The following is a 22,927-nucleotide window of genomic DNA, read 5'->3' on the forward strand; positions in this document are numbered from 1 at the left end:
GATAGCCAGAATTATTTGAAAATTGTTTTAGTAGGAAATCGCAAAATAATTTGAGCACACTGGTAAATAATAATAGCAAGCAAACAGTGATTGACTATTTTCTTTGAATTTGGGTTTTTGTTTTGTTTCATGTGACCATGTCTAGAAAAGGGCAAACAAATCTTCTCCTTTTAGAAAACCCAGAAATTGAAATAGCAACAATTGTTTTACAGTCAACCTATAAGCCGGGGCCAACACCCAAAATTGCAAGACACTTGTATAGTAGTTTCATTTTCCGTACAATCAAGGGTACACTTCCAGAGAATATCAATGTTGGCCATCAAATATGTTTAAACACTAAATTCAGCATAGTCCTTAGTCTTCAACTAAATAAACGTGTGACACATGACGACTCACTCACGTAGTCGCACAACTTGAGGGGTGCCTAAGTGACACGATGCTATGATGGGTCATCACAATAGTCCAAATAATTCCATCATGAGCGGAGCCTTCTATATCAAAGGGTGGTCGGGTCGGACAACTCACTCATCTATTATGAGTGTGTATTCAATTTTCCACACCCTTAAAATTATTGAGAAGAAAATTTACACATTCTTTATCAAATTTCTGACTCCACCGTTGAATTCCACTAATGTGAAGTCTCCACCATCCTCGGTAAAACTACTTTCAGCTGTAAGGTCTGACTCCTTTAGCCACATTTCATAGTGATCTCCACCTAATAATTATTAAATTTAAAGAACATTCAAAATTCACCAACAACTGATTATATCAAAAAAAGAAAAAAGTGGAAGACAGAGCCCTCGTGTTGTGAACTTGTTTGTTTAGTAGTACTATAAATCCTAAACTGCAATGTTATTAAGATTATTATTAGTAGGATGATATATATATTGAGTGATTCTAGGCATTACTTTTACCACTTGCCCATGTTCTTCTCCTTCTCTTCCTTTTACCAATATTTTGGTTTCCCCTGACTGCTTCAATCGGTAAAAACTTACGCGCACCCAATATACAACAACAACAAATCCAGTGTATTCCCACCTGGTGGGGTCTGGGGGTAGGATGTACGCAGTCCATACCTCTACCTCTGAAGAAGTAGAAAGGCTGTTTCCGATAGACCCCCGGCTCGAGACACGCGGTACCACACAAACACATAGTAAAGCACAGCACAAGGTTACAAGGTTACAAGATTACATAACATAAATACGGCACCCATAAGTAATATAAAACAGAGGAAAGCACACAGCTTCATAATAAAACATGGGACACGGACTCCTAACAGGAATAAACCCCCACCAAGTAGTTCCCTATACTAGCGACTCAGACTGGCCCTAGTCCACTGCCCTGATTCGCGTCCTCCAGACCTTCCTATCTAGGGTCATGTCCTCGGTGAGCTGTAACTGCTCCATGTCTCGCCTAATCACCTCACCCCAGTACTTCTTCGGCCTACCCCTACCCCGCTTAAAACCATCCAACGCTAGCCTCTCACACCTACGGACCGGGGCATCCACGCCCCTCCTCTTCACGTGTCCGAACCATCTCAATCGGGCTTCCCGCATCTTGCACTCCACTGGTGTCACACCAACCTTCTCCCGGATGTTCTCATTCCGAACTCTATCCCCTCTAGTCAGCCCACACATCCAGCGCAACATCCGCATCTCTGCCACCCTCATCTTTTGGATGTGGGAGTTCTTAACTGGCCAACACTCCGCTCCATACAACATGGCCGGCCGGACTACCGCCCTGTAGAATTTGCCTTTAAGCTTAGGCGGCACCTTCTTATCACACAGCACCCCCGACGCGAGCTTCCACTTCATCCATCCCGCCCCAATACGGTGCGAGACATCCTCGTCAATCTCACCGTTACTCTGGATCACGGACCCGAGATACTTGAAACTCTCCCTCTTACCTACCTCCTGTGATTCCAGCTTCACTACTACCTCATTCTCCCGCCTCACGTCATTAAACTTGCATTCCAATATATACATTGAATTAATATTCTTTATTATAATTAAGTAATTAATTAAATTAAGTAAAATATATATTAACCAATCATGATTAAGTAACATAAACTCTTAACTTCAATATTATATATTCTCTCCGTCAATCACCACTTATTTTATAATCCAAAGATATTTTAGAATTTAAGTTCCGTGTATACACCAACTCTATAAAAAATATTTACATAATCAGATAACTTAATCACTATATGATTACAAGTATTTCTATTTGATTGTACACTAAAATAAACGATAAGTATGTAACACGTTACATTAAACCGTTAAATATTACCTATCATTGTACTAAGAAAATACCATACCAAACATTCTTTTGGCTTTGAAAAAGGGCGATGTGACCACTTAACAATGTTTTAATACAAAATTCACAAGCATAATATTGGGAATATTACAGCTTAATGTATTTGGGTCATCTAGTTTATAAAAAATGTACATATATGGTGTATAAATAATATATACTTTATACTTAATATATTATATACATATAATATATATAAACATACACTACATGTACACCCAAAGTGCATACTACGCAGTATACATGTGTTTTTTTAGAAAAAAAAAATGCTAAAAAGGGTTGGCTGCAGATGCATGATAAATATGAGAGGAATTTAGTAATTGTATTTATACACTATCAATATATAGAAATAACTTCTAAATTAAGAAGTTGTTTTGCCTCTATACGCAATCATGTCCAACAAACAAAAACTGAGATGAGCTCAATAGTTTGCATGCATGGCAGCAGAGATAGGAGGAAACAGTTGTATCTGCCATTCCATGCTCTTTAATTTACCTAACATTAGTATTAGAAATTCCAACAAGTTAATGGGTATTAATTATAGAACGTTGGTTCGATCATGGATGGTGTAAAGGTACGTGCAAGAATATATAAAGAAAATTAATTTTCGAATTTGACCTATTGAGAGGGCTATTTGCCAACACAGATCATTCTTTATGGTTGGGATTGTTCAATGGCTCTGTATGAATTTGCAGTTTTTGATTGTTTTGATCCCCTTCTAGACTCGAGAACAGGCCGGGCTAGCATACAATGAGTGGGTAATTATTATCCGAATCCTATTCGACGAAAAATTACATTATTTTATACATGAAAAAAAGGCAGTCCGGTGCACTAAAGCTCTCACTATGCACAGGGTCCAGGGAAGGGCCTCACCATAAGAGTGTATTGTACGCAACCTTGCCTAGCATTTCTGCGAGAGGTTATTCCCAAGGCTTGAACCTGTGGCCTCCCGGTCACATGACAACAACTTTATCAGTTACTCCAAGGCTCCCCTTCACACTATTTTATACATGATTAAAATTATTTTTTATGCATATATAGTAGATGTTCAACTCCTTCGACTAGTTCGAATATGCACTTTTTAACCCCTCAATGAAAATTTTGACTCTACTACTACTGCCGGAAAAGATGTAAGTCTTGAACTAAGACGATAGGAAACACAAAATGAATTGGTTGGAAAAACTGAAATTAACAGCTAGAACCAATTGAAAATATGAAAGGACATTTAATTTTAAGTTTAAGGAGCATGTTGAAAATGTTAATGGAACTTAAATATTCTAAAGTATATTTAGGTTCATTTGTCTTTTAAGTTATCTTATTTGTATTATGTACGTAAGTATGACTTTTATCTTATCAAAAATCTCAACCAAATTCATAGTGGAATATGCAATGCATTTAATTAATTATTATTGTGAATCTACAGAACTGTTTCTTGGCACCTAACAAAATCACTTGTAGTGTTTTGTTTCAGTTTTCCTTAGTACTCCCTCCGTTCCTAATTTACTTGTAATAACCATTTTAAGTTGCACGTAACTTAGAAAAATATTAACCTGAAGCTAATTTGATTAAATTATTTTTATTTATTATTCATTTTTATTTAATGTTTCTCTTTTTTATAGTAATATATTAATATCTCTCCATAATTATTAGTAAGGGTAAAAATAGAAATAAACAACTAATTATGTTTTGATTTTGTGAAATGACAAGTATTAAGAAACATCTAATTTTGGTAAGCAACGGACAACAAATTAGGCAAGGAGGGAGCTATTAATGTACTTTACGTTTTTCTCCATTTTTTACTCCCTTCATTTCGTTTTTATTGACCCTCTTGTTAAAAATTTTTATTTCAATTTAGTTCTCTTATTTATGAAATCAAAAATATTTTATTATGTTCTTTCAATACTACTCATATTATTAAATAACTATATAAAATGTATATATCTAAATTTATATCTACAAGATTAATTAATAAAACAAATTTTATAAATAAATTAGTAAATATTTTCGACAAAATCAACAAAGCCAACCATTTTAAAACGGATGGAGTGAGAAGAAAAAGTTAGTTGTACTTGTGAACCCAAGGTTTGACTAAGTTTTTGAACTTGTCTTTTCCTATAAATATAATTCCAGTTTCTTTCTATGTGCTTCCCCTCCCTTTTTGACATAACAAAAGAAAGGTGAAAAATGTTGTCCTTAAAATTTATGTTTGTTCTTGTTTTCATTTTGCTATCCATAAATGATACTACCATTGCTCATACTACTACTACTACTCATGAACAAGGTACTAATTAATCCTTTATTTTTCTTTTCCCCAATTCAATACATCTACATATAATTATGTCATAATTTAATTAAAAAAATATTTTTGAGGGATTATGATCTCAATATACTATATATATACAGTAGTTTTTTTAATTTACATATTCTGCCTTATGCAGTTGAACAACATACTGGTGTCGATGAAGCTGGAAATGGCATTACCAACTTAGGAGAAAAGGTTATTCAAAAAAAAAAGATGTGCACTAACTTGTTTTATCCTTGTTTTTTTTTTATTTTTTTCCCAAATGAGAATAAGGAAATCTTACTAGCTTTAATTAGCTACCAGAACTTTCATTCGATCCCCTCATCTTGTTATCCCCTCTTTCATTTAATCTTCCTTTACCCCGTTTTTTAAAATATTAAAGGGGTTGTGATTGAAATTCCAGGAAGACAATAAAATGAGTAAAGAAGATTACAAGAATTCAGTTGCAACAAAGTGGGAGGGGAAAAAGAGAAAATTGCAAGGCAAATTGTCAAATGTGAAGGTGAATAGAGCAAGTTTAATGGAGTTCAGTGATGCTGATTATAGCATGCCAGTAACACACCCTCCAAGGAATAATTGAGTCTCAGATTATACATTGTGATATAATACTCTATATTATATGCTTTAGTGATGAAAAGGATACATATATACTTGTATGCATCCAATATAATGGAAAATTTAAGATAATTAGTCTATAGAATTTGAATATTTTCATCATGTTCATATACAAGCAGCTTCTTGTGATGTGTAGTAATATACATACATAAATGCACACACTAACAGTGTTGAAAAAGCAATAAAAGTTGATGCATGATATTGTGCACTTTCTGAAATCTCGACTTGAGAATTCCCCTCACGATTTTCTTTTTGAGAACACTTGCCTCGTTTCTTCCCTCGTTCCTTTTATCTTTACTTGTATAGTGCCTTATGTTTTTCTAATCTTAGTTCAATTGTTACTTGTATATAATGTGGAATATGTTTTGACTTTGCAAATTAGTCATCTACAACTTTTTTGGTTCCTTTCTCATTGTACTATAGATGATGATGTTAGTATTGCAGTTTTGATTCGTTAAGACTGTTTTACCATTTCTTATGCTACAAATACCAACGGCTCAAAACTTGCTTCTTCTTTTTTTTTTTTTTAGAAAATGCTTTGTTTCCACCCGAACTATACACGAAATTGCTGAGACACACCCAAACTTTAGGAGGGTCCTATTAGCCCGACTGATTAAAACTATATTTTTAGCAACCTTCGTGCCTACGTAGCACATACGTGTGCCTATGTGGACCTTCAATGTGTCGATTTACTGATGTGCTACTGTTGGTTTAAAACCGTTAAAGGGAAATAACACAGAAATTCAATTCAAAAGCTAGCCGCTAAAATAAATATGGAGTTTGAAGAAGAGAATATGCAGAGAGACAAAGAGAGATTATTTTTTTGTTGAAAGACCGACTATAATTGATCATCAACTTAGCAACGTAAATAGTTGCTATTACAACTAAAAATAGGATAAAGAAACAACCTATTTCTACCAAAATTAAAATAACTAATTAGTTTCCTACCAAAGATAGGACTCCTAATTTAACTAGGATTGTATGTAAAAAAACTGTTGGAGAAAAAAGAAAAAAACAGTTGCATTCTTAAAACAACTTTCAACACTCATCCTTGCTTTATGAAATGCAAACACCAATTCTTTGCCTTAGAAGCTTCTTAAAAGTCCTGTTGCAAGGAGTGACATCTGTTGTTGATTGTCCTTGTGCTTGAACCTGTGCAAGAGCCTGCTGTTGTAGTGATGCCAAAAGAAATTGATTTTGGTTCTGTATATTGGGTGTTTGCACCTGCAGACCTATACTTGGCCACAAATGGTCAATTCTAGTTAACGGCCAGCCCTTCAATGGTAAACCAGTAATACCTTGATTCAAGCCTACATTACCGAGTCCTGACTTTGACTGTAGAATAGCTTGACCATAAATTAATGAAAGATCCATGGGTAAAGATTTTTGAGCACCACTCAAGTTAACATCCGTTTTAATATCCGCTATCATATGAGGGCGCCCTTGCATTTGTTGCAATGCTGCAGACATGCTCCCCGAATTACCTTGGACCAACTGCCGTTGATGATTAGATGCAGACTTAAGAAAAGCCATTCTATTGGGATCGATAAGAGGTGAAACTTTCTTTAAGTCCAAGGAATGAGGGTGCTTCATTTGTTCCTTGTACATTTTCAAGGCCAAAACACTGGCAGATGGTTGCCCCATCATGCCTTTAGAGTTTATAACATTTATAGGACCACCAAGGGAGGGATTTTGATCCCTTCGCTGTAACTGGGCATTTCGTTGTTGCATGAGTTGTAACTACTAGATCTGTAGTTGTTGTTGATACTCCCTTACTTTCATCTGCTGCGTCTCTATGTACGTTGCTGCTGCTTCAAAATGTTTTTCATTTATCCGTGCTATGAAAATGTCCCAAAACACAGACCACCATTCAAAAAGTAACCCTCCAGGTGCATCAATGGCAACGGGATCCGAAGCAACCTTTCCTTCCATCATGAACGTTTTCTCAACCTCAGAATTATTTTTTTATTTACATATGGATTTTCAGGGTTGTAGTCATCATCCGATGACAGTCCAGAAATATCATCTAGCTTCTCCCAGACGCAGCCGCAGCAGCTTCCTTGGGATATACTTTCTGCCAACTGTCAGTGACGGAAAGGTCTGTTCCTTAACGATCATTAAGTAAGTCAATGCAGTCAACTTTGCAATCGCAACCAGGACAAAGCCAGCCTTCATCATCAGGTGAAATGTCTTCTTTTAGCAGAGGTGGCTTCACACACAACTCGTGATATCCATGCTCTTCTTCCAATGGATTTAACGAGAAACCTCTGCTCTAATTTTGGCTTTAAGTAGGTCTTGTCCAAATGCTTCCTTGATCAAGCAATGTTTATCTTTGAAATACAATTTGAAATCTTTTTCTAATAACTGACCAACACTTAACAAGTTCTGGTCCAAATCGGGTACATAAAGAACATCAGAAATTATTTTAGTGCCCGATTGTGTTTCAATTATAATGGTTCCCATTCCTTTTGCTGGAATATAACCACTATGGCCGATTCTAAATTTTGTAACTTTAGTAGGGCTCAAATCGTTAAAAAGATCTTTATCGCAAGTCATATGATTTGTGCAAGCTATCGATCATCCACGACTCGCTTGAGACACTGCTTGTTAAACATGATACGACAAAGAGTTGATCTTCTTTCTGTTCATCAACAACTCGAGCCTCTGTATCTTGTTGCCGAGTTTTGTTCTTGCAGATTATCGCTTCATGCACAAACTGATTGCACTTAGTGTACTTAGCATCAGGCCTTTCCCAATACTTGAAAGATGCATGTCCGAGCTTGCCGCAATGCTTACAAGGAGGGTAGTTTCCTTTGAAACCACCTGTTTTATTTTTGTTGTTGTGGCTGCACCTTCTTCATCAGTTGAATAGTACTTCTTATTCTTCTTCTTAGAACGTCCATCATCATGATGCTTGGCTGGTAAGGCACGTTCGACAGCTCCTCCTTGTCTCATAACACGTCATTGCTCTTGCACTTGAAAAGCACTTAAGAGCTCTGCAAGTGTGATCTTGGACAAGTCCTTAGTATTTTCTAAGGTTGTTAAGGTAGCCTCAAATCTTTCAGGTGTCGTTACTAGGATTTTCTCAATGATCCTTGAATCATTTAAAGTGGAACCCAACAATCTGATGCGATTTGTTAAATTAAGGAGTCTGACAGAGTACTCCTTTATGGTTTCACTTTCTTTCATCCTTTGCTGCTCAAATTCACGTGCCAGATTCAACACTTGCATACCTCGAATCCTTTCATCTCCTTCATACTCAGTCTTGAGATAATATCATACCTCTTTCGCTGATTCCAGAGACATAATACGAGTGAAGATATTAGATAAAACTGCAGTAAATAAGCATGCCAGTGCCTTTGATTTTCTGGTTTTCCTCTCCTTGTGAGTTTTAATCTGTGCCACTGTGGGATTGTCCGGCAAGGGAGCTATCTCGTATTCATCTTCAATAGCTTTCCATAGATCCAAAGCTTGCAGATATATCCACATTCTTACTGCCCAGATTTGATAACTTTCTCCATCGAAATTTGGTGGTGCCATTGAAGAAAAATTTGCTTCTCCGTTCATGGTATCCACTGGATCAAATTGATGTAAACACTCACAGATCCTTTAAGATTAAAGCTCAGATACCAATTGTAAAATCGTTAAAGAGAAATAACGCAGGAATTCAATTTAAAGTTGGCCACAGAAACAGAGATGAAGTTTGAAGAAGAGAATATGCATAGAGAAAAAGAGATTATTTTCTTGTTAAAAGACCGACTATAATTGATCATCAACTTAGCAACTTAAATAGTTGCTATTACAAGTAAAAATAGGACAAAGAAACAACCTATTTCTACCAAAATTAGAATAACTAATTAGTTTCCTACTAAAGATAGGACTCCTAATTTAACTAGGATTGTACGTAAAAAAACTGCTGGAGAAAAAAAATAATTGCATTCTTAAAGCAACTTTCAACAGCTACGTATGTGCCACATAGGCACTAAGGTTGTCAAAAATACGATTTTAATTAGTCTAGGGGTAATAGAACCCTCCTAAAGTTCGGATGTATCTCAGCACTTTCGTGTATAGTTCAAGATGAAAACAGAGTCTTTTTCCTTTTTTTTTTATTTTAGCTTTTAGTAACTAGCTACTCTCATGTAATAAGTGGTATTTTTTTTTTTTATTTTAGCTTTTAGTAACTAGCTACTCTCATGTAATAAGTGGTATTTTAGTTCAAGCAACCTCTTTATGAAAACTTTTGAGTACTACTATTCCTAATAGTAGAAGAGTTTTTACCAACTCACCTTTTTTCCTTAATCAAATGTCTTGAAAAAGAAATACAAACCCTCCTTGCATATTAAGTGGCATTTTATATATTCTTAGTGTAACTGTGTTGCACGTATATCAAGTGTTTACCAATAAAAGTAATGGTATAATATATGTTTTGATATCTAAATTGATGAATAGTAAAATATACAAACAACATATAACATATATAGTATAATACCCTCAACCCAAACCATTTCAACCTTATTTCTCGCATCTTTTTCTCTATCAGTCACTCCTACCTTGTCTCAAATATTTTTATTCTTAATCTTATCTCTTCTAGTATGTCTACATATTTATCTCAGCATCATCTCCACAGCTTTCATCTTTTGGATGTGAGAGTTCTTGACCGGCCAACACTCCACGCCATACACATGGTCGGTCTAACCACAGCTTTGTAGAACTTGCCTTTAAGTTTTGGTGTCACCTTCTTATCACACAGGACTCCGGATGCGAACATCCATTTCATCGATCCTTTACCTATGTGTGACATCATTATTAATCTCCCTCTTTCTTGAATAATTGACTCAAGATATTCGAAACTTCTTCCTTTCTAAATAACTTGTGTATTAAGCTTCACTTCCATATCAACCTCATATGTTACGTCACTGAACTTATACTCCAAGTATTTTGTCTTGTTCTACTCAACTTGAACCCTCTAAACTCTAAGGTATGCTTTTAAACCTCCAACTTAGTGCTAACTTTACCTTGGGTGTCATCCATCATATCTTTGTCATCCACAAATAACATACACCATGACACCTCTCTTTGGATATGTTGCGTCAAAACATTCATTACCGACATAAATATAAATGGGCTAAAAGTTGATTCGTGATGCAACTCCATTACAATTGGAAAGTATTCTAAGTCTCTTCCTACTGTCCTTACTCGGGTCTTAGTTCCATTATACACCACTCGGATCACCGTAATATACGCCGTATGTAAATTTTTATCCTCCAAGCATCTTCATAGAACAACCATCGGGACTTTGTCGTAAACCTTTTTCAGATTAATGAACATCATATGCAAGTCTTTCTTCCTCTCTCTGTACTGCTCCACCGATCTCTTTACAAGATGAATGTCTTCTGAAGTTGAGCGTTCTGGCATGAAATCATATTGGGGTTCTTGAAAATAGTCATGACTTCCTTACTCTCATCTCCATCACTGGACTTTTTTCCAAACTTTCATAGTGTGGCTTAAAACTTGATACCCCTATAATTATTACAATTCTGAATGTCATCCTTATTCGTGTACAATAAAATTATCGTACCACACCTAATTCTAGCCGGTTTGCAAGTGATGCTCAAATCAAAACCCTATCGGTGTAGCCTTTGAGCTTTTCAGTCTCCTTCAGTTCAAAATCCATGTTGCATGTCCTCTATTTGAAAAGCAATAGATTTTTGGGTAGACGTAATTTCCTTAATATTTTGTTATTCTTCCCTTTATTTTATTTTATCTATAATTTATATAAATTTAAGTGTAAGGTATATAAAAAGTAAAATTCTAATGATTTTAAAGAATTTATATAAGGTAAAACTCGTCTTTAAAATTCTATATGCTATTAGGAATTTTTACATAATTCAAATAAGAAATAAATTAAATTTATTTTAAATAGAAATATTGAAAAAAGAATTATCTAATCTTTCCCTTTATTTTTTTATATAAATTTATAATTTTTGTGTAAAATATATAAAGGTAAAGGTTTTACTGATGACTAAAGAAATGATTCTGAAGCCTGTTAAAATATTCTTTTTAGTGTGTTATGAAAAAGGCAACTTAACATAATATTAACTGCATACAATTGGAGGAATTTATAGTAAAAATAGACTGTTACGTGTATTATTAGTTTTTGTGTTTTCAAATGATCAATTATGATTTTAAAATTTCCTGAACTAATGTTTAAGTATGAGGATTTGAATATTCTATCCAGGTAATAATATTTTGTCATCAATTTGAAAAGACAAGCTCTAATATAAAACTTAACAGTTAATACTACAATAACATATCCATTGAAATCCCATAAACTGAAACTATATCTATAATCGTAAAAGAAAAAAAAAATATTCCAATTATCTTCAAATACTTTACAATTATTAACTTACAAATTTTTCTTAAGAATTGACTAAAATGCGAACTCTCATGTCGGGTGAGAGATCATAATGCAAACCACATGGAAGTTTTTGAATATCATGATAATTTTCTTCGTCATCCTTTTTCATCCATTCTCAAATTTTATTGAATATCTCCTTGTCCATTTTCAATTTTTTTTTTTTTTGAGTATTCTTGTGCCTCATTAACAATTAATCTGCAGATTTTGAGCTTACAATATGTTAACCAAAGTATATATCATATCTAAACATATGAATCTAGATAGCTTACACCAATACCATTTTACTATAGCACAATAATGGAAAAAGGAGCCAAATAAAAAAAGGAAAAACAAATTAAACACACATTAAAAAGAGACAATGCACATAATTACCAACTTTTAAAAAATCATTAAACAAAAAGCTTTTCTTTAATCCAAAAAAGCTAGATATAATGGAAAAAATAGGAACGTCATGAGAGTAACATGCCATACGTTTAACTATTTATACCATAGACCTTTAATTTGAACTCCAAGTCGTCATCATTGTATTTATTTTTTGATTTCTTATTAATCTCTTGCTTTATTATTTTCGATTCAAGAATGTGAATTGTATTAGAGGGTGTGGTCTACTAACTTCAAAGTTAAAACTCTGACAGCAATGAACAATACAGATAAAATATTATAAAAATTACACAAATATACAACTTATGTTTTCAATATTACAAAAAATCTCAATTCTCTAAACATATTACAAAAATCCCAACATATACACAGAATATTAATATAGAGAGAGAATAAAGTAATTAACAAAATGGGAGAGAATGTAATTACTTCCATTGGTACTTATGTTATTTATACAAATTTTAGATAGAATTGTCCATAATTGTGTTGGTTGACTTCTCGAGGCAAAATAAGAAAGGTCATGTACTCTTATGCTTCCTTAACGGAAATAATTACTTTTCCTAAATTGAGTATTTGATTTTGACTCAACAACACTTCTACTAAACCTTATGCCGCCTAATTCTTCGATTCATGTGTCATGACTTATCTAATCGATCACCTCACTTAGAGACTTTCTTTGACCTAGCTCTACCTCTTTTCATATTCACTATATTCAACCTCTCACACTTTCATTAATGTTTTTGTATACGTATTTTTGTATGCGTTCATATGTCTGAATATGGAGTAGGAGAGAACACAACAATCATGTATCAATTACGGAAACGTATTAGGTAAAACTCCTGACCTTTAAAAAAAAATTAGGAGAGGACAAAATTTTCACATCGGTTACAACATTTTTGATATAATTAAGTCGTGCTTGGATCCCATCAACCTCTTAGACATCACTCTAACTACTAAATAGCCAAAAAGCAAGAACAAATGCCTTAAAAGAGTTTGTGCTTTCAAATTGCCAATGAAATATGCTCGAAGTACTTTCGGTAAACCTAACTTGTAGATTATCAAAGTCAAAAACAATGTGTTACGCTATCGAGATTACATCTTCAAGAATCCTGTAATATCAAAATTTGAAAATTAATTTTGTGGACATTGCGTACAACTGATATTATGACAAGGTGGCAAAATATGTGGAGTAACTCTGTCAAATAAATATTTTATTTTTTAATCAGAGGAAAGTCATGGATGGACATTCAAAGCTGTAAAACCATTAAGACAGCAAATACCATCGTTGTCTTCGACTCTGTAATATACTCTTACAAACATAGTGGCAGAAAGTTAGTTTGTTAAAGATAAGAACAGATGTCTAGGAATAAAATGGATTCCACCATCCAATATTGTAACTTCATGTTAAACTGGTGGGAAAAAAATCATTTCTACTGCCCCACAAAAAAAAAAAGTTTTTTTAATTAGCGAGGCTTTGGAGGGAAAAAGTAGATAGTAACGAGACAGAAACTATAATAAAATAATATAATAATTAAGATATCGAAAAAAAATACGATTAAATATAACCTTTACATAAAAAAATCTTCAAAACCCAACCAAATATTTTTCTATAATCTGTAAAGAAAATTCTTTATACACAAGTTAATTCAACTTTCCTTTCTTTTTTGTTCTTCTTCCATGATAGCTATTTCGAAACAACGAAAGAATATATTTAAGTAAAAGGTAACAAATTAGCATTCCATAAAAATCTTATTATTTTTTCCTTCCCAATCTGACAGTGCAATCTTGATATAATTCCCAATCTGACAGTGCAATCTTGATATAATACATACTGTAACTACCAATCTGACAGTGCAATCTTGATATAATACATACTGTAACTACCAAAGGACCCAAATGGGGTTCAATCTGTCGTTCTAATTCATGGCTCATCATCATATGTGATAGTATTATCCACCTCTACGATATCAACATCTGATATTCGATAAAACATAGATGGAGATGATCCGTTTGAGTAGTAGGCATGTATTACTATAACAAATGAGAAATTACTGAAAGTACGAGTATTGTGTTAAAGCACAAGATGAGTTCATGCGGAAAAGATTTAAAAAATAGATGAGAAGATTATAAAATTTATAAAATTCAAAAAACAATTTATCTATTATGATTGTGAAAGATTCAACAATTAATAGAAAAGCTTTAGTTTTGAAGAAAAAGAGCAATTTTCATAAAAGTTCAGAAAACTTTTGTCTTAAGTTCCAAACGTGCTCTTCCTTTTTTTTTTTTAGGTTTTGGTAATTAACTACTCATTTTTAATAAGTGATGTTTTTTATCAAACATCGAAAAACTATTGATTATTATTATTATTCAGGCGCGTCTCAATAAATTAATGAACTAAATTCAAACTTTAATAAAAGATATTAAATGTATAGAGATACATGCAAAAATAATATTGTAATAATGTAGAGTTCTCTTTTTTATCTTGGATATTAATTGTTTTTGGTGTATTAGATACATAACATTTAACTTCATATATTAATATGACAATTAATAAAAGTATGATTAATTATAGTTAATAAGATGTTAGGCATTTGTTGCAATATATTATCTTGGATTTTGTTGTTAAAGCTTTATTTATTAAATGAAATATGAGTTGTTTAATTTAAAGTTCTAAAATATTTATGATAAAAATTAGATAGTTTTTTCGTTCTTTATTTTTTTTGATAATTTTTAAAAATGTATTTCACAATATTTATTATTATTTCAAGAGAACTTAAAATCATAAAATTTACAATTAAATTTTGAGGCCTCAAAATTTGAGGAGTCTAAAACAAACACTTTAGTAGCATTATTCTTGAGCCATCTACTGTCATTGCTAAAAAAGTAGAAGAGTTTTTACCAACTCACCCTTGTCCCTTAATCAAATGTCTTGAAAAAGAAGTACTACCCTTCCTTTCATATTAAGTGGTGCTTTATAAATATACATAATATATACATTGATACTAATATGTGTATACATTGTGTATACATCACCCACACTAATAAATTAAACTAGTTAATGGAAGGGTTTATCGGTAACTTTTCAAAGGTAATTCTAGAAAAGGGATACACCAGAATTATTTCAACCTGCCCTGCAAGGGCATGACTGAGTGTTTGGGAGGTGGGTCTTTTATGTGGGAGATACAGGGGTGGCTCAACCTTTCGGAGAAATGGCGGCCGCCTAAGGCTCTAAAATTTGAGGGCCTCATTTTTTTTTTAGTAATAATAAATTACAAATTTTAAGAAAGATATTAAACACTATTTTTTGAAAAAAGAAACTTTTTATATAAAAAAATTTAGGAATTTGATGTAGTAAAAAATTTTTAATGCATTGACTATATTATTAATTATAAAAGAATTATTAAATACGATTATATAATTTTAAAAATAAACTTTATAAAAATAATTGTTTCTTCTTAAAAACATAAGGTCTCCATTTGATTTTTACCTTAGGACACAGATTTACTTGAGCCGATCCTGAGGAGATATAAGATCGAATTCAGCCTCCGTCTGTCGCTCAGTTATGAGCTCGTCATATAGGGCTTGTCTGGTGATACTTATATCTCCTATGAGATTTGCGAGCTACTGCATAATGAGCAGTTAAACACAAAGTTCTCACCGCAGACTACTCATCCAAATTGTTTGAGGCTGTGATGGAAGTTTTGGGTTTGCCTTGGGTTCCATAAAACCAATTATTGCAACTTTTGATGCACAAAAGTTTGTATTTGGGCTTGGGCCTCATATACATGTTTACTTATAAGATTCGAGCCCATGGGCCCAAAAAAATCTCCCATCAAGTGAAAAGCATCATTATCCAAATTCATGTTACTATGGGGAACAAAACCACTAACGACGAGAACAATTCCGGCGTTTCCTAAATTTCTCAAAAATTCTCAGACATGGCGTCCGACGTGGAAGATGCCGGAGCTCCGGAAAACCATCCAAACAAACGGGTCAAAACCCTAACCCTAAATTCACCTGAATCTCCACCGTCCTCATCCGACAAAGGCAAATCGAAGCTGGAACATTCGGATTGTGAAGAGGAACAGGAATGCTGTGGAATTTGCTTGAATGAAAGTGGAGATGGAACGACAATTATACGAGGATGTATCGATAGTTGCGATCATTACTTCTGCTTTGTATGTATCATTGAGTGGTCTAAAGTTGAGTCGAAATGTCCCATGTGTAAACGCCGTTTCTCCACCATTCGTCGACCTCCTAAACCTCCCGTTTTCCCCTCCGAACGCGTTGTTAATGTACCTGTCCGCGATCAGGTTCTGATCTTTACTCTTGCTCTTGAATTTTGATTGATCAAGTTTATACGTTCATTTGATTTATTTATGTTATAAAACTATTCGTTATCGTTTTCCATACTCGAGCCAGGAGGTAATGGTAAGCTCTGCGTACACTCTAACCTCTGATACTCGAGCCAGGAGTTAGCGGTAAGGTCTGCTTACACTCTAACCTCTCCAGACTCACTTGTGGGATTTCACTGGCTATGTTGTTTGTTGTTATTATGTAGTAATACCATTTAAGTTTATGTTAATCTAGGTTTAAATTAAATTTAAATCTGTTAGTAATGTTGATGATTATAGTCCAAAGAGTGTTATCAAAAGCGAAAAGGGCAAAAAAAAGTTGTAACGTCTGTTGGGGCGTAAGCGAAAAGCGCAAATAGAGGTGTGGGATTTAATGAAAAAAGGCGCGAAGGGAGAAAAAGTAAAATATTTATGTTTAGTCCAAGGTTAATTGTTATAAGAATGAATGACAAATATATGGATTAAAAAAAGAATCAAAAGAAGATAACGATAAAGTGTTGCTGGTGGGAGGTGACAAGTATCCAGTGGATTTAGTCAAGGAGACGGGTATCTTGTGGATTTAGTCGAGTTGCGCAAAAGTTGACCCTGACATCACAGTTATAAAAAAAAAAAAGATTGTGATAAAGTAAATATCAATTGTTTAGTGTCACCTCTGCAGAAGAGGGTTATTAGCAAGGAAATTATGCCTTCAAAACTTGTTGACGACAATGAAGTGCGCATAAAGCGAGGCGAAGTCCTCAACACGCTTCAGGGCTTAAGCGTGCCTTTGATAACATTGAGTTCTCATTTGAATTACATCTAAGGATAAACAGTCTATATAGATTATCTTTTTAGCAATGTAATAAGGCTCATTCTTGTTGATTTTCAACTTTGAAATGGCAAACTGTTTCTGTTTAGTTATACTATGTAATTTAGTAATTTAATGAAAAGATGATGTTCATTTGCTGTATAAAAGCTAGCCACTTGGTCTATGGCGATTTCATTATCATGCATTTACGCCTTTATATCTCGTAATTATGAAACTGTTGTTTACACATTAGTATTCATCTTAAGTTTCTGACCAAATGGATAGTTTCCTATTAGTGATCTGCTATCTTTTAACGCATTGATGGAGAAGTTATGAACTTCTCATTGCACTTTGAATAGTAAAATTTTTGTTAGAATTGTCTTAATGCTTTAACGGTTTGGATTGGAAGACGATTTGTGTTGTTTCCACTTTTTGTGGTTCATACATGTTCTTCATATGTATATTTTTAAGAGAAAATACATAAAATCCCCCTCCCCTCCCACCCAAACTTGTCCCACTAAATTTAACTTTAATTTCACGGTCATTTGTATACCCCCTATTCTAGTCTGAAGTGAATTAATACCTACTGAATAATGTTATCAGTTTAGACAAACAAGTGAAGGAAAAAATAACGCTAAAAATGGTCAAAACTATACATATGTCGTGTGCTGATTGGATGATAATTTATTATACGTAATTATACTTAATATTTTCGCTTTCCTTTTAGGTTTTCTTTTTCTTGTCTCTTGCTTATTCTTTCTCCCTTTTCTCTTTCGTTCTCCAGAATTTTCTGACGCCTCCCCTTCTCTTTGTTTTTTTTGGTTCTTTGCAATAAATTTAGTTAATAAATTTAATATTATAACACATCATTGAAAAAATATCAAATTTATTTCATAGATTAGAGAGGGATTTGATTAGCCGGGAAAGTTGTTCATTGTTGCTATTTTTATAGACAAACTTTACCATGTATGTGTTTTCTTTCTAAAACATTGATTAAAATATTCTTTTTTTCGGATCTTAACCCTTACAAGTCGAAATTCAAGATCCAAAAGTAGAGACTGAAATCGTCCCACCTTCATCAGCAAATTAAAATTCGGCGACCTTACCTTCCTTCGTAAATTGTCTCTCAATTTCATCTATAAACTATCCAACTGAGACGCCCTATGAATTAAGGCGATGCTTCTGTGTTTTGCGAATCTGATAACTAAAACTATTTTTGCTATGTAAGTGCAGCTCTATAAGCGGCCATGAATATGGAGAAAGAAAAGAAAGGGAAAGAAGAAATAAGATGGGAAAATTTTTAAGAAAATGAACAGACTGGACATGGAATGACAATTATTAGAGGTTGTATCAATAGTTGCAATCATAACTTCTGCTTTGCTTGTATCATTGAGTGGTCTAAAGTTGACTCCAAATGTCCCGTGTATAAACGCCGTTTCTCCACCACCCGTCTCCCTCCTAAACCTCCCGTACTTACTTTGATTTGTTGTACTCGAGCTACATGGAGCCCGTTTGGATAAGATTAAAATTTGGTCAAACTAGCTTTTAATCTCTTTTTTAGCTTTTTTAGGTGTTTGGTAAAATTAAAAAGTGCTTAAAAAAAGCTAAAAATTGATTAAGAAAAAACAAAAAGTGAGAATCTGGGTTACTTTATAGATTAAAATTCTTTTAGGTTTGATCAAAATATTTACCTTTTTATCCCTTATATTTTCTTCCAATTCCAACAATACCCCCTGAACTTGTAGCCCTTAAATCTATTGTTTTCTTTCTTTTTTTCTTTGTCACTTCTCTTCGTCTCTTCCCTCCAATTTCTTCTTTCATCTTTCTCCTTTGTTTTCAGCGAATCCATCATTACATTGAAGGTTTGTTCAAAAAAATTATTTTAGAATTAAAAATTATAAATAATCCACCTTATTTACGGTGTTACCAACTTTAAGGACATTTAAGTCATTTTGACAACAAAAAGATGCTTAACATCACTTGTTTACCAAACACATTAACAATTTTTTTTCAGTTTCAGTACTTGTATTCAAACACTTATCTGCTTAATTTATAAGCACTTATTTTAAGCTTTATCTCCAAAACAGCCTCTCTACCTCCACGAGGTAGTGGTAAGGTGTCCATACTCCGTACACTCTACGCTTTCAGTGGGTATGTTGTTGTTGTTACGTAAAAAAACCATTAATGATGATGATCATAGTCTAAAAAACTTTCCCTTCTTTTCTTCTTTCACTTTCTTTTCTCTCTCCATATTCATGGCTGCTTATAGAGCTGCACTTTCATAGCAAAATATTTTTAGTTATCAAATTTACAAATGACACACGCGCCCCCTTGATTCATAGGGCTTCTTGATGGATAGTTTGTTGATGAAATCAATGGACAGTTTACAAAGGAAAAGTAAGGTTCCTGGAATTTGATTTTCTGATTTTCTGGTGAAGGTGGGATGATTTTAGTCTCTATTTTTTAATCTTGAATTTTGATGTAAAGGTTCAGATCTGGAAAAATAATATTTTAATCAATGTTTTAGAAAGAAAACATATACATGGTAAACTTTATCGGCAAAAATGGCAACAATGAACAACTTTTTTGGCAAATCAAATCCTTATTTAATCTATGAAATAAATTTGATCTTTTCTCGATGATGTGTTATAATATTAAATCCATTACTAAATTTATTGCAAAGAACCAAAAAAGAAAAAGAGAATGGCGTGATGAACAGAGGTAGGCGTCTGAAAATTGAGGGGAAAGAAAAAACAATATTAAGAAAAGGATAATTAAGTATAATAAATTGTCATCCAATATAAGTATATGTCATATGTAGAGTTTTGACCATTTTTAGCGTTATTTTTTCTTTCATGCGCTTTTCAAAGCTGATAACATTTTCTTTGCCATGTCATCCATTAAGGAGGCATTAATTCACTTCATCCTTGAATTGATGGTTGTGGTGGGTGGTTTTTTTGTCTTTTTTTTGTGGGTGGGAGGGGGGATTTGATGTATTTTCTCTATTTTTAATGATTCTCACGGTTTATGATAGGTTAGACTAAGTATACTTTCTTCTCCTGTATTACTGATGAAAGTGCTTATGCAGGTTTATCATTGTCATGGAAATGCAACAACTGGACCACAGGATCTATATGCGGAAGCGCAATGTAACGTGTGCCACAGCTCGGCCGATGAGAGTCTTCTTCTGTTGTGCGACCTTTGTGACACTGCTTACCATACTTACTGTGTTGGCCTTGGTGCTACTGTTCCTGAGGGTGATTGGTTTTGTGCAGACTGCTCACTTTTGAAGGCTGAACAGGCCCAGAGTGAGATCCAATCAGATTGCTATACACAAACGAGTTTCACTGACCCCAATTCAGCAGAATCAACAAGGCATTTATCTATATCTGATATTGTACGAGACTCCTATGGTGATAGTGTTGAAAGCGCTCCAACTGGCTCTTTGAATGCTTCCGACAGTTCATCTCATATTGAATTTTTTAGGCAAAGTACTTCTCGAAGCCGCTCGATTAGGTTGGGGTCTGTAGGAAATAATGGACTCACCACTAAGTTCAATGCCAGAACACTGGGGCATTGCCGCAATGTCCATGATAGGATACGCGCAATGCGCGAACATTGGAATGGTTTTCGAAGTGGATCCTTGAGGTTTCCTTCTAGCAAAGTGAGTAATGCTAGTATTGCTAAACTAAATCCAGTGCGTCGCAGCTGTTCTGGTGAACAACCTTTAGTATCTTGCTCAAGTCAACCAATGAAATCTCAGCCTTCCAATCAAAGTAGGCAGGACACTAAAGGGTCAATAGAGGTGGAGAAGGCATGGAAAATGATGAATATGGCTAAGGCGATGGAACGAAATAGTGACAAGAACAAAAGTTATGGTCAGGCATCAAAACAAATAGTTAAGAAAAATACTAGCTGCAAAGAAGCCGGTGAATTGAGCTCAAGGTCTGTCTCACTAAAGATTGAACAGCACCAGCCTACACATATTCAAAATGTTGGACCAGGTAGTGATTCCGAGAGTCATGTTTGTAAGTTGGATATTAAAAAAAAAGGTGCTTCAGGTGTATATAGAGGTTCCTCAACGGTATGCAGACCATCAAATAGTGAACTTGTATCTTCTAAGGAGTCTCAGACTTCACTTCAGCCAGATGTCTATCGTGCGAACAATGGGCTACCACAGAAGAATAAGTTGTGTGGTGGGTCCACACACTTGACTTCTTCTATCAGGTCGACATCAATTGCAACTACTGTAGGCTATAACAAAGAGATCAGTTCTTCCTCGAATGGCACTGTGAATCCCCCACAGGAGAAACTCAAGGTCGAAACGAGTGGCACTAAGAGAGGAGTTGAGGTGGAATCTGATGCTAAGACTGAAATCCAATCTCTTGTGAAGCTAAACCTGAAAATCCTGTGCAGAGATAAAAAGCTCGGTATGGCTTTTATTTTTGACCTGTAGTTAGCTGATGCATGTAGCACTTCATTTTTAGATAGTAAATAACTGTTGTCCAAGTATGTTATTCTTTCTCCTAATTGTCAATGTACCCTAATAATGGGTCGTTCACAGTAAATATATGCATACATCTATAATACTTTGATCATCCCTAGCACTTTAGCACATGGAATCATCAGTCTTGTAATCTGCATGACAACAACACATCCAGTGTAGTGTAGTCCCAGCAAGCGGGGTTTGGGGAGGGTAGGGCGTACGCAGACCTTACCTCTGCCTCAGATGTAGAGAGGCTGTTTCCAATAAACCCTCGGCTCAAGAAAACACAGTCCAAAGCAGTTCAGAAAAAGAAGTAAAGGAACTTACTGCAAACAACAAATCTTGTAATCTGTATGACCAAAAACAAAAAGTCTACTGCATGATATTCTATTTCTCGACTCTCCATATGATTTTAATCGATTCTCATCTGTGCTGCAGAAGTTGACACATTTAAGAAAGTTGCAAGGCTATCCACTCACTCCATCTTAGCTGCATGTGGCCTGGAGCACAAAACACCTGGTATTTCTTCCCTTCCAGAATGTGTGTGCGTCCATGGCGGGGAAGATAAGGAACTCAGGAGATCTACTCTAATGCCTAAATCATGCCGAGAATGTTTCTTTTTATTTGTACAGAATGTGGTGAATACCATACTGCTAGAAAACAGCTGAGGATTGGTACATTTTTATTTAAGGCCATACAATTAGGGGATGTTGGTAGATTGCAAAACAATTAGACAGTTGCCTGTACTTCTTCAGGGGATATATAGGTCACCATTCGACCATCGATAAATTAGTTCAAGGGATATTTATCATTTTAATGGGTTATACTGTGTCCTATCATATTTATGAAAAACTCATTTCGTTTGTCAAGTTATACATCGTACTTCTGTCGATAAGTTTACTCGAAATAGTATAGTTTAAAAAAGTTATACCATGGTGAGAGTTTAGATTTTAGTTATAGAGTCTAGTGCCCGTTTGGCCATGGAAATTTTTCCCTTTTTTTTGAAAAATTTTTTCGGAGTTGGAAATTGTGGTGTTTGGCCATGAAAATTCAGAAAATAATTTCAAAAAAAAATTCTGAAAAGGGAAAACAGGTTTTTGTTGTTTTCACAATTTTTCAACTCCAATTTCAACTTTTATTATTATTACATATAACCTCAATCTTTAAATTTTTACATAAAATTTTTCTTATAACATTACTTTTTTAGTATTACGTATATAGCAGTTTTAAAGAATAAGATAATTATAATTTCAAATTCCCTCAAACTCTC

At 34.1% G+C, this 22,927-nt stretch overlaps 3 protein-coding genes across 3 annotated transcripts; 2 read left to right on the forward strand and 1 right to left on the reverse strand.

Annotated features, from left to right (window-relative positions):
• The first annotated feature begins 4,441 nt into the window (after positions 1-4,441).
• On the forward strand, positions 4,442-5,327 carry LOC107855369. The gene is made up of 3 exons (XM_016700370.2): positions 4,442-4,594; positions 4,752-4,810; positions 5,019-5,327. The coding sequence occupies exons 1-3, from the start codon at positions 4,498-4,500 to the stop codon at positions 5,193-5,195; spliced, it is 333 nt and encodes a 110-aa protein (XP_016555856.1). The 5' UTR covers positions 4,442-4,497; the 3' UTR covers positions 5,196-5,327.
• Positions 5,328-8,191: 2,864 nt separating this feature from the next.
• LOC107855356 lies at positions 8,192-8,797 on the reverse strand. Its single transcript, XM_016700358.1, has 2 exons — positions 8,513-8,797; positions 8,192-8,425 (listed from the first exon to the last, which is right to left on the reverse strand). Exons 1-2 carry the CDS (start codon positions 8,795-8,797, stop codon positions 8,192-8,194), a joined length of 519 nt encoding a protein of 172 aa, XP_016555844.1.
• A 7,089-nt stretch (positions 8,798-15,886) lies between these two features.
• LOC107855421 lies at positions 15,887-22,530 on the forward strand. The gene is made up of 3 exons (XM_016700436.2): positions 15,887-16,342; positions 20,260-21,601; positions 22,096-22,530. The coding sequence occupies exons 1-3, from the start codon at positions 15,968-15,970 to the stop codon at positions 22,323-22,325; spliced, it is 1,947 nt and encodes a 648-aa protein (XP_016555922.1). The 5' UTR covers positions 15,887-15,967; the 3' UTR covers positions 22,326-22,530.
• The last annotated feature ends 397 nt before the right edge of the window (positions 22,531-22,927 follow it).

This window comes from Capsicum annuum, chromosome 6, assembly GCF_002878395.1.
Source record: "Capsicum annuum cultivar UCD-10X-F1 chromosome 6, UCD10Xv1.1, whole genome shotgun sequence".
In the NCBI taxonomy this organism is placed as follows: domain Eukaryota; kingdom Viridiplantae; phylum Streptophyta; class Magnoliopsida; order Solanales; family Solanaceae; genus Capsicum; species Capsicum annuum.

Coding starts and splice junctions, on each gene's coding strand:
- LOC107855369 (XM_016700370.2), top strand. CDS start 4,498: ATGTTGTCCTTAAAATTTATGTTTGTTCTTGTTTTCATTTTGCTATCC. Junction 4,595..4,751: donor TACTACTACTCATGAACAAG/GTACTAATTAAT, acceptor TGCCTTATGCAG/TTGAACAACATACTGGTGTC. Junction 4,811..5,018: donor TTACCAACTTAGGAGAAAAG/GTTATTCAAAAA, acceptor TTGAAATTCCAG/GAAGACAATAAAATGAGTAA.
- LOC107855356 (XM_016700358.1), bottom strand. CDS start 8,797: ATGAACGGAGAAGCAAATTTTTCTTCAATGGCACCACCAAATTTCGAT. Junction 8,426..8,512: donor CTCTGGAATCAGCGAAAGAG/GTATGATATTAT, acceptor GAATTTGAGCAG/CAAAGGATGAAAGAAAGTGA.
- LOC107855421 (XM_016700436.2), top strand. CDS start 15,968: ATGGCGTCCGACGTGGAAGATGCCGGAGCTCCGGAAAACCATCCAAAC. Junction 16,343..20,259: donor ATGTACCTGTCCGCGATCAG/GTTCTGATCTTT, acceptor GTGCTTATGCAG/GTTTATCATTGTCATGGAAA. Junction 21,602..22,095: donor GTGCAGAGATAAAAAGCTCG/GTATGGCTTTTA, acceptor TCTGTGCTGCAG/AAGTTGACACATTTAAGAAA.